Source organism: Egretta garzetta, unplaced genomic scaffold, assembly GCF_000687185.1.
Source record: "Egretta garzetta isolate BGI_Z169 unplaced genomic scaffold, ASM68718v1 scaffold190, whole genome shotgun sequence".
In the NCBI taxonomy this organism is placed as follows: domain Eukaryota; kingdom Metazoa; phylum Chordata; class Aves; order Pelecaniformes; family Ardeidae; genus Egretta; species Egretta garzetta.
The window spans coordinates 2579635-2591697 of NW_009258272.1; the positions used below are offsets into that span (position 1 = coordinate 2579635).

At 52.0% G+C, this 12063-nt stretch overlaps 1 protein-coding gene across 1 annotated transcript in view; it reads left to right on the top strand.

Annotated features, from left to right (window-relative positions):
• Nucleotides 1–12063, top strand: part of ASTN2 (astrotactin 2) — a 315089-nt gene that overhangs the window by 48191 nt on the left and 254835 nt on the right. The window contains 1 exon segment of the mRNA XM_035890105.1: nt 11903–12052. Coding sequence (XP_035745998.1) covers nt 11903–12052 — 150 coding nt within the window.

Below are 12063 nucleotides of genomic sequence, written 5' to 3' on the forward strand. Positions count from 1 at the left end.
TGTCTGCAGCTGCCGTTTGCTCGGGTAGGCAGATGCAGTGCCACCCTGAATCCAAGCATTAACCAGAGGCTTTTTGAGCCTTTAATAAATAAAATGATGGCTTAACGCTTGCTGGGGCTGGAAGCTAAAATGGGACAGTACGTCAGGCCAGCATCTGATGTGTCTTGGGGCTCTGTCTTCTTTCCAGTGACCTGATGGGATCACGACCCTCTTTGTACGTGATCAGCTTTTCCCAGCTCTAATCCCCGCCAACTCCTTGCGTAATTTACAGAGACCTTTGCAAACATATATTCACATAGCCTGCCTGTGGAAAGTGTTTTTTGCTGTCTGCAATTCCTGGCTGAAAAACCCAGCTGCAAATTTCAGCTTTAAATAAATAAATAAATAAGAGGCCCAACAGGGTAGGAATCGGATCCTGATTCAGGAAAACATTTAAGCATGTGCTTAGCTAATGTCTTGGGTATTAGAGAAATTAAACACGTCTTTATGTCCGACATGCTTAATTCCAACTGCTTTGAGTGCATTAACGAAGAGAATAGGGGCCCCAGTTGCAGCAGTTGCAATGGATACGCTGTTGGGTCCTTCAGTTTTACCGTGATGCCAGCTCTGACTTTAATGTTGATTTGAAAATGTCCATACCTGCCAGGGAAGTGCTTTGCTTTCCAGAGAGATAAACACCATTGTAATTAATATATTAATTGTCTTTTGACCTCTGAACAGAGAGCTGCCAGGCTGGAGTTTTAGATGCGTTTTGATCACCCTATCACACCAAACTGGTTGCCTCCATCCCAAATTTGGATTGTCCTCATCAGCATGGTAGGAGGGAGTGATGGTGTCTTGGCCTGGCAGTCCTGCGGGACACGCTCCCCCTCCCTTGCACCTCCCAATAAAGTGGCTGAAGGCAGCACCATGGGTACATGGGAGCGTGCCCAGGCCTTTCCAACAAGACCCATGTCCAAGGTGCCTCCTGCCTCCAGCAGCAGGTCAGAAGGGATGGGGAAGTTCCTGGGGGCTGGTGGCCTCTTGGTCCTGCATCCCCCTGGCTGAGGGAGGGGCTGTGCTGGCGTGTGCTTAATGAGTAATTAAGGCATAAACATCTCTCAGGCTGATTGGGGCTCTTTCTGGCCCACCGTTGAGAAAGGACTTATAGGTTGGATTTCCTGATGTGGTTTTCTTGTTTTTTCTCCCTTCCCTTTGCCTTTGCTATATCCCCACTCATTAATTTAATGAGAGAGAGGAGGGAAGAAGCAAATGGAAAAGCGGCTTCTGATGGTGCCATAGCAAATGGAAGAGAAAAGAGGTGGTTTAATATGCCAGCATTTTGCTGACCATCCCAAAGGGATGGTGGTTTCGTGAAGTCCTGCTGGTTTATCGCTGCTTTGCAAGGCTTGGGCTGGTCTTGCCCCGACACTGCACGTCCATGTGGGAAGAAATACCCTTGGTCATCCCCTCTCCCAGCCACAGCTGGGTGACTTGTGGCTCCTCAAGTCAGCAACAGCTCTTTTAACATGGGTTTTTGTTGGGTTTTGTGGGGCTGCTGATGCCCAGTGGAGATGTCGTGGCAGTTTTGTGTGCAGTAGCCCTGATTCCCCAGGTGTCCAAAGTGCTTTTTGTCCAGGCGAAATCACAAGCTCACAGAAGATGAGCTGTGAAGTTTTGGCTGCCCAAGGAAAACAAGCCATCAGGAACTATATTTATATAAATGCCAGGCATGTGTTGTTCATCACTTTGTGCATCACTATGAATGTTTGATAAAGCACTGCATTATTTAAGGCGTAGCTGGGTTGTAGGCCAGTTGTTAACCAGGATTAGCTTTGAGGTGATTTATTTTTTTTACTTTTTTATTATTTTGCCTGATGCAAAACCTAAAAAAAATAATATAGTGGCTGTTTATTCCCCTTGGGAGACCCTGGGGAATCTCAAATGTCCTCCCGTCTCTTGGGTTTCTGTGCTGGGTTGCATCTTGCAGTGTCCTTGTGTGCAGAGGACCTGGGAGAGCTTCAGGTCTGCCCAGGGCTGTCCTTCCATGGTGTCAGCATGGAGCAAAAACCTGCCAGTGTTTTCTGAAGTCAGGCTGGCCAGGAGAAGAGGGCACGGGGTCTGGGATGAAGGAGAACAACCCCACAACGTTCCCCATTTCTGCTGGAAATATATAGGTGCTGGCGAGCGCTCGGGAAGCCCCTGGGATGCACGGCTGAGAGCTGAGGCTGCTCCAGATCCCGTCGCCTGCCTGTGAGTGATGGGTTTGTCTCAGTCTGTGATGTTCAGCGCTTCTTCACTGTGGCTTTTAGCAGCATTGCGGCTCTGCCGGTCAGTGTGTAAGATGCTGTCCCCATCGGTCCGTCTTGGGCTTATGGGTTTTATGGGGAGGGGAGCAGGGAGGGCAGTGGCAGCGCCAGCTCTTCACTCTGTTTGCACATCCCCTTCCTACTGGTCATGTTTTACCTGGCTATGGCGCCGAGACAGTGAGTTTTGTCAGCTGGCTCCTAAGGAAGATGGATCGAGGCTGGGCACCTGCACTGATATTAGGTCTGCGGGCACCTTCCAGCCCCATTTATCATTAGGCAGTGACCTACTCGAAGGACTGGCGGGAGAGGAAACTTCTTAACAAGGTGCTTGAAATCAATCCTTCCTGACGGCCCCGCTGAGTTACAGCACTTGTGGCGACTCACCCACCGGGTCCTGCGGGGTCTGGCTGTGCTCGGCCTCTCTTCTTTGCCCGCATGGCTTGGAAGTGGTTTGCTTTGATAGCCTGGGCTCTCTGGGTGTTCCCTCAGCTCCAGGTCTTCTCCTGAGGCAACAAACCAGCTCTTGGCTCCTTTCCTGCCTGCTGCCTGCACCCATGTGCTTGCTGGTGTGGGAGGTGGTTGGTCCCTGCCACTGCAGGGGGGCTCCTTTTGGAGCCAGCGGGCATGGCTGAAGCTCCTTGGCCCCATTGCAATATGGGTTTTTGGTGGTTTGCCCTCATCTGGGTTGGCGTCACCCCCTTGTTCTCCCCGGCACATGGCAGGGAGTTGCTGGTACTGTGAAAAGGTAGCACCTTGCCTATTGGGTAAAGGAAATTTTAATTTCCAGCTAACAACTTCGTTCTGCACTGCGCTGCCGAGCAGGGAGTTGGGTGGTGGTTGAAGACTGGAGAGGGGCCACCATGCCACGTTTTGCTGGCCATTGCTGTTCCCAGAGCCCTGCCCTGCCTGTGCCCATCCCTAGGGGTGCTGGGGCTTGCTCATGCTTGCTTTACAGATGCCAAAGTGCTGCTGCCTCCCGGTTCATTCCCCAGCTGGCAGTTCCTTGGCCAGGTGGGGATGGGGCTTTCTCCTGCCCTCGGTGGGTCTCTGCCCCCGCTGGCTCTGCGGGGCATTTTTTCCTCTGGATTCATGGAGTTGTAGGAGACGAGCGTTGGAGGGAGGGAGCTGGATGTCAGCGCTGTATTCTTGGGCCGATGTCGCTCCTCCATGCAACATTAGCCTGGGCCACTTTGTGAGCCCATTAGCACAAAATCGTGAAGCTTCCTCCAGAGTCTTCTTATTTAACTTCTCAATTATTTTATAACTTTAGGAGCATTAGCTGCTGCTGAGGGTCTGCCCATCTTCCCTGCTCCTCTCTGCTTGCTGCGTAAGCAAAAAAGTTATGGTGTCTCATAAAAAAAGGGAAGATAAAGGTTTTATTGAAGTGGAGATGGTGGGAAGCAAGAGTCTCTGGTGGCCTGGACCTTCTTGGTGCTGGAGCAGGGGGAGGTGAGGCAGCATCCCATGGCCGAAGGCTTTTCCTTGCAAAAGGAGAAATGGGGAAAAGAGACAAATCATAGAATCATGGAGTAGTTTGGGGTGGGAAGGGACCTGTAAAGGTCATCTGGTCCAACCCGTCTGAAGTCCCCTGCAGGGACATCTTCAACTGGATCAGGTTGCTCAGGGCCCCATCCAACCTGACCTTGAATGTTGCCAGGGATGGGGCATCTACCACCACTCTGGGCAACCTCTGCCAGTGTTTCACCACCCTCACTGTAAAAAATTTCTTCCTTATATCCAGTCTGAATCTACCCTCCTTTAGTTTAAAACCATTACCCCTTATCCTATCATAATGGCCCTACTAAAAGGTCTGTCCCAGTCTTTCTTATAAATAGCCTTTAAGCATTGAAAAGCCACGATAAGGTCTCCCTGGAACCTTCTCTTCTCCAGGCTGAACAACCCCAATCTGCAATGCCCCATAGATGTCAGGGGAGGGGTGTGGGAGAAAAGTCTTTGCCCCATAGAAGAGCTGAGGGTTTCAGAGTCAGAAATGGCTCCTGAGAAGGTCAAACCCAGCTGGTAGCGGCCCAAGGAGCGCAGAGACCCATCTGCTTCTGCAAGATGCTCGCAATGCAAAGGTGTGAGGCAGAGGCAGGGACCGTTGGACCGCGGCTCTTAAATGTTTGATCTTTCGTGATGTGTTTATAATGATATTGCATTATCTTAATTACCAACATGGGAAGTCGGGAGCGTGGCAGGGGGAAGGGAGAAGGAGGAAGGTGAAAAGGCAGGGAAAGTGCGGGGTGACAAATAACTCGCAGCCTCCATCGATGGGGCCTCAATTGCGGTCGGAGTTGGAAACCATGCTATTAATACAATGCTTATTCATTTCCCATAATAAAAAAATGGAAGTGCTTTGCAATTACCCAATTCCGAATGAAATTAACATTCCGTGGCATTTTCCAGTAAACGGTTAGTTTGCACACATGAGTGGAGGCAATTAGCTGGGAAGCGATTGAGCACCGTGACTGGAGAGAGGATGAAGAAGGGTCAGGGCAGCCAGTGCTGGGCGGGAGCTGTGGTGGGCTCCGGCTCTGGATGCCCCTTCCCTGCGGGCCAGGCATTCCCCTGGGTCCTGCTGGTTTGAGGAGCAGCTCACCCGGCTGCAGCAAGGACAGGAGCTACGGATACTATCCCTGCTCTCTGTAGATGGAGGGGGGGCACGGCAAAGCTTTGCAATAAAGAGGAAAAGCAAAGAGTGGGTGCATGGTCAGAGGAGCTGTAGGGTGCCCTGGGGTCCCCGTCCCCATTGTGGGATGCTGACCCAAGGTGGGTCTCCATCCCCCTCCCACGCTGCACTCCAGCCTCTCCCAGCATCCACCCTCCCCATCACGCTCCCCAAGCTTTATTAAAAACCAATGGAGACTTTTTTTTTAGATTTGTTAAACTACTGAAAACTTCTGATCCTATCAGGGTTTGTTTTTTTTTCTTTCCCCTGCCTCATACCAGATAAGGACTATGCTGGCTCTGAGCCCGGAGCCGAGGGTGGTGGAGAACAGGGTAGGGAAGCAGTCATCTCATGAATATATGAAGGAGGAAAGTACATTTGTTCAGTTTCCTTCAAAGGAGACATCTCGAATAAAACTTTATCTCTTCTTCTGCTACCCTCCCCCACCAATTTGCAATTAAAATCAGACTTTTACGTATAAAAATCTATTTTTATAGAGAGAGATTTATTAATGTATATAATAATCTATTAATGTATTAATACCTATGTTAAAAAAATTTGTACGTTTTCTATTTTAAACTCAACAAAAGGTCTGGGAAAGAAAAGAAAGAAAAAGTCGAGATGGAGTACAAGCCTGTTTTAAAAATGCTCCCGGGTTCCTATATACCTCTCTTGCTGCATCTGAAACTCCCCTGCGTAAAAGAGCTGCTCGGCGAGAGATCGATCCTCCCTCGCACCGCGTTGGCAGGCTGGGCTGGGGGCCAGCTCCGGCAAAGCGCGTGGTGCCACGTATATCATTTCCCCTGATGGGTTCGCCTGAGGATGGCTCGGAGATGTATGCATTGCAGGAGGTGCTTGGGCTCCTGATATATGGGCGTGTGTGGTTATTTGTGCTTTGTTTTGGGTTTTATATATCTATATGCTTTTTTTAAATATATATACACACACATATATATATATCTCCTGAGTTGGTTGTGTAATGCAGCCAGCAGTGCCCTGGTGTTCTTGGACACGATGTGCCTGCACGTGGCATATGATGTGGACTAACAGACAGCAGGGGACCGATGGGGACAGAGACTCTTGCTCGAGGGGTGGTAGAGGTGTTTGGTGGCTGGAGAAAGGGGTGGACAGCTCAAGTTCTCAGTGTTTCTCATGTCTTTCCCATATCCACCCCATGCTCCATGGCAGGGCGTTGCTCTCCAGATGTGTGTTCTTCCTGGTGCGTGTGAAGCTGCGGTACAAATCTCCCCCACCATCATCGCGTAGGCATCAGTGTAATTCCCTAATTTTATGCTAGTAAAGCGCTCTGCTTTCTGGAGCTTAGTACCTTCAGGGTGGCACTGTTGAAAAGCAGTCCACATCCCAATTTCAGAACGAACACCGTTGCTTATTTCATGCTTCGAAAAGGAACAAACACCCATTATTTAGAGTTGGTGAGAAACCAGGCTCTCTACCATGTGGAAATCTTCCAGCATTGTGAAATTTATGCTCATCCTAAGTAGAATCGGAAAGTTGATTTCTTGAAATACTTTGTAGAATAGAGATTTCCAAAATACGGATCCAGAAACATCAAAACGTGCTTATTGAAACTCAGGGGGTTGATTTGGAGGAAACAATTGGAACGTTATTAAACTGTGTTATGCGTGCCTGATGTTTACATGGTGCGTTATGGATGCAATGATGCATTAGGCCTTTTGAGCCAGCGTCAGTGATTCCCCATGAGAGCACCCTCCCCTGTGCCTAGAAAAAGTGGATTATTTGAAAAATACTGGAAGCAGGCAGTGAGAGGGCAAGAGATGGGCATGGAAAAGAGCTAGTGTCTGAGACGAGAGGGCTGTGGCCATCGGTGCAGTCACGAATGCACGCATAGGTCAGGAGGTAAAAATCCCACCAACCTTGACTTTTAATTGCGCCCAAACTTTTTCATTTAATCCTTGATTGGGTTTGACGTGTTCTTGTGAGACACTTTGATTCCAGCGAAGCAGCGTGCTCAGTCGAGCAGCTCTTGAGCTGCTCTGCGAGTTACTCCTCTCTCCAAAACTCTGGGAGCATTTTAACTACTGGTAATGCTGAGGAATCGATAACTTGCCCTCTGACACTCAGAAATCAAAGAGAGGGATGGGAACGTCAGATGCTTAAAAAACTATATTTTTAAAAAATATGTTTTACTCAATACTTAGTGTGGGAGGCTCATATGCCAGCTGGTGTTGCCTTTCCAGTCCTCTCCCTGCAGCTGTAGGAGAGCAGATGTTGTGTGAGGAGGACAGGGATGGTTGGGGCTCCAGGGACTGCAACTTTAAGCTGAACACCAAAGACTGGGGGACTTGGGGAAGATGGCACCTTTGCAGACCAGAAGCCTCACCTTTCTGTTTTAATACGCTGCAGAAAACTGAGTCGCAGGGCTGCCTAGCTCTCCCAACCACTCAGCGGCAGCACGAAGGATTGAGCCTGGGTTGGGGAGAAGCTGCTGCCCTTCCTCTGCCCTGCTGGCGTCCGGTGCGGCATTGAGTGGAGCTGCCAGGTACTGGGTGGATATTTGGTCTCTGCGGCCTGCAGAGCATTGGCTTAGGCTGAGGGCTGTTCTCTGGCATCTGGTACAGCTCCATTGGAGTCCTCCAAGGCCATGTCTGAAGACCCTAAAATATCAGTGAGGCTGAGGGCTTGTTTCCAAGGGCTATGGGGTACCTCCATCGCCACTGGCTCCATCCTGGCTTCCCAGCCTCTGCTGGCAGAAAATAGGTTGCACAGTCAAAGGGGTTTTGCTGCTCCTTGTCTCTTGTGGTGGACTCTTGAGAGTGTCCTGGGATGGTGGAGGCACTATCCAAGTGCAACCAGTGGAGCTGGAGGCACACAAGTGGTGTGTCTCTCAAATACGGGCTGTGGGTGGTTGTGTTTATCTGACCAGCCTGGGACTGTGTTTTGGAGAACCCCTCCTGGCCACTGATGCTGGTGAGTTACTGGGTTTGGTACCTCCCCAAAACAACCCCCCAAACCCAACCTGTGTGCCTGGGAAAGGCCAGCTCTCCTGGCTGCTCTGGGAGTCCCAGGAGGGCTGAAACGAGTGATTCCCATCTCTGTTGCAATGCATTTCTACCCAAACATTGCTCCTATCGTTCAGTTGATAACTTTTTTGTTGTCGTTGTTGTAATTTTTAAGCCAAACAACATATTTTCCCACTGCAATTTCTGCCAGCAAAAAGGAAGGCAGGCAGGCTGGCTATCGGTATGAATCGTTTTGTGGGAGACGTGCAAACGAATAGGGGAGCCATAAGGAGAGCAAATCGCTTTCAGAATAGAGTATGGGGGTGGACAGGAGGGAGGTGTACAACGGCAACGTGTAATGTGCTTTACAAAGGTACGGTGACCTTCAGCTGAGTCCTTAAATTGCTGCCGGAGATGGAAGCTGATTTTGCGGAGGCTGAAGAGCCTTGTGCTTCCTCGGCTTCAGCTTGTTCCTGGGGTGGTTACACTGCCAAAGGCCCTCGCTATAGGATGGGGTGAGATTGAGATTGTAGCGTTGTGCCAAACCTCGGGGTGGATCTCACCACCTCTGCCAGGCTGGAGAAACTCTCAACGTGGTGATGAAGATATGAGCTTAATGGCCCTAGTGGATTTATCCCCTGGAAACCAGGGGTGGGGAGAGAAGGCGGTTTGGCAAGCTTCACTCAAGGAGAGGACGGCCCTATCGCCTCTAAATCTGCGTTGTGGTCAGCCATCATTGGGAGGAGCTGGTGCCCGGGTACTGGCGATGAGGCTGCATTGTGCTCGGGAGGGGAGCGGCATGCGGGTTCTGCGGCAGTGCTGGGAGCCGCCGGCTGAGCCCACACTGGGCACACACAGCCCAGGAGGGTCCTGCAGGGCAGAGCTGGGGTGTTTGAAGCGTGTGCTCCCAGCCTTTTCAGAACTATTAAAGCCTCTGTGGGATATGGGAATGCCAAGCACACATGCAGTGCGTGCATGGCACGGTGGCGTGTGTGTGCAAACTCATGTTTGCTGTGCGGTTGTGTGATGCCTACAGAGGCATCGGTCCGGGTGGTGGGTTCCTACCCCTGGCTGTCTAGGCTCAGGTGGCTGACTATGGAAATCCCAGGTGGGCTGTGCCCACTTGGCAGTGGACTGTGTCTCTTTTATGGATGTGATGGACACCCCCATAGTCAACAGGGTCCCAGCAGCCTCGGTGAGTGCTGTGCCTCATTGCATTATGGTGCCTTGGTTGCGTCTCCCTCCCTTTTGTCATGGGTGGCAGTGCATGAAGGGTCCTTCCTTCGTCCTTGACCCCGATCTCATTCAGTTGAAGCCCAGCTACCTTTTCTTTCTCAGCAAGGGTTTTTTCCATGCTGGCCATGTCAAACTCCACTTGCTGAGATCATGTCAACAAGGGGTTTTTCTTTTTTCTTTCTTTTTTTTTCTTTTTGTTTTTACTACTTCATTTATTTATTTATTTATTTTTGTTTCATTGCTCGAAACCCCCCAGCTCAGGGGCATGGAGAGGCCAAGGACGTGCTGGTGCATGTGTGCTGTGCAGAGCAGTGAGATGCACTGGCTTTTTGCTCCCGTTACTGGAGTAAGTATTTGTAGCATCATCACAAATAGTCAGCGACCACAGGGACCCTCTCCCCGCCAAGGTAATGCCCCCCCTGCTGCTTCTGGCATTCTCCCTGCTGACGAGCGGGCGAGCAGATGCCTCTGGATGGATGTGCCGAGCGTGGTGGCCAGATGGGGTACGATCACCGTGGTGCTGATTACTCCCATCAGCCGAGCAGGGACCATGAGAGAGCCGCGACCTCGCTGCATTTCGTCGCTAGCTGAAGTCATGGCCCCCTCCTCCTCCCCTCCTGCGCTCTCCTTCTGGCCTCCTTTCGGTAAATAAGCCTCAGCCGCACAGTTCCGAGCTCCCTGCTCCGCTTGCACGCGTTATGTATCGCACAGCCCCAAGGTTCAAATAACTTGCCATCTGTTCGCAGGGAGGCCCTGCCATGCTTGCTCCCGGGCGAAGGAGCTGTGGGGACGGGCTTCCCCCCGCAGACACAGCAGCGGGGTGCTGAGCCGTACCGGTGCTGCCGCAGCACCCATGCCCCGGATGGAGCCCTGCCAGAGGGGCTGGAGGTGCACCGACAGGGCTGGGACTGGATGCTCTTTGGAGACCTTTCCCCGTTCTTGATGTTTGTTTTTTTTCCCCTGCGATGCTGTTTGCTGGGGCATCTGACACTGCGGGATCCACCCGCGCCTGCCGTAAATGTAGGGGGCTTTGGGGAGCTCTGCCTTTGATCTGTGGTGCCTGGGGGAGCCTGGTGTTGAATAATTGGAAGACGTAATATAGCTGGCCACCCTCTCTCTGGAGCTCCTCTGAAATGGTTCCCACCTTCGGTGCTTACGCAGGCAGTGGGTTTGATCCTCATCTCCATCACCCAGTGTGGCAGCACAGCACGAATGGATCCCCTCCCAATGGCCCAGGCAGATTTTGGTACCTCCTCTGCAGCCTAGGGTGGTCTAGAGCCTGTGGGGAGGCTGAAGACATTGCCTTTGGGATTTGGGGGGAGGGAAGAGGGAGCTGCCCCATGGGCTGGTGAGGCACTGCCTGTGGCACAGGGCAGTGGGGGCTCTGCCCTCCCTGCAGCGCGGGCGGCTGTTGGAGTCTGCTGCAGGCTCTGCATTTAAGTCTAATCCCTGTCTAGGATTACAAATGCCTTGTCCTGCATGGCCACCTTCTCATTTTGCACTGCAGTGGACCCTGCCACATTGCTGCGAAGGGAATTAGAGTCCGTGGTCCAGAGCAGTTATGCACCTCGAGCTTGCTGGGTGCCCAAGGAGCTCCATACAGATCTGATGTGTCTCTGGACCCGGGAGATGCATTGGGGCAATACATCAGCCTGTGTCTCCTGGCAGGCTGGGGAGCTCCACGGTGCTTGCTCATCCCTTATCCGAGCGGGATGTGGAGTGGCTGTAGGGCCGGTGATCCCCGCCAGCCCTGCGCAGGCACGGGGAGCTCCAGGAGCAAATCAGAGGGACTTTGTGACTCTGGAAATGGAGACAGGACAGAGGTTATGTTCTGCTAGTAAGTTTATTTAAGGAGCTGACAGAGGCCAAACCATTTGTTAAACCTGGGTGACCTCTGTGGCTTGCAGCAGGACGAACCTTTTGATCCTGAATTTCATCTCTGCTCTTTGTGAGTGGTTTCATGATTTCCCGTAACCGCCCATTGCGCGGGTGGGTGGTGAGTTCCATAGGACAATTCTGGTGGGGTTTTTGGCATTACTGCATGGGGGGTGGGGTGGGGTGGGGGTGTGGTGAGAGCAAGGAGGGGAGTTGCTTAAACATCAGCAAGCTGGGATGTGTGTTGCAGCAAGCTGTGTCCTGAGCTCGGGTGCTGCTGCCCCGTGCGAGTGCAGCCCCTGGAAGACCCCAGGGATTCCTGCTCTAGCTTGGAGCATGCCCAGGCTGGTATCATTTGCCTGGCTCCCAGCCTTGCCCATCACTCCGTAATCCCAGACTTGCCTGCCAGGGTGTACCTGATCCCCCCAAAAGGCTGCCAAGCCTGGGGTTCGACTCCGAGCCCCCGGGGCAGAGTTAAACCCAACCTGAAGCCAGCTCAGTGCCCAGGGCAGGGGTTTCTGTGTGTTTTGAACCCTTCATGCTGTAACTTGGGTAAGGGCCCGATGCTTCCAAGTGCTCTGCATGCACATGGGAGAAGAGACAAGGAATAATCCAAAACACCGGAAAGCAGCGTGAAAAATGCAATTTCTGTAAGCTCATAATTTTCTAATTTCTGTGGCTTTGGTAAGTGCTGGATGGGTCCCCATGGGTGACTTCAGAGGGCCTGGGCAGACCTCCTGCCTCAGGGCTCTGCTTTGGCTCACACTCTCCTCTGCTAGGAAGGGGTTGTACGGGCAGTGGGGACATGGTGGCCCGGTCCTCTTTTAACCACAGTCCCTTTGCCGGTGTTGCAGCTCCCGAGGTGACACAGGAGACGGTGGAGTCCCTGATGCAGAAGTTCAAGGAGAGCTTCCGCACCAACACGCCCATTGAGATCGGGCAGCTCCAGCCTGCGCTGCGCAGCACATCTGTGGGGAGACGGAAACGCCGGAGCCGGCCCCGAGGTAGGCTGGCG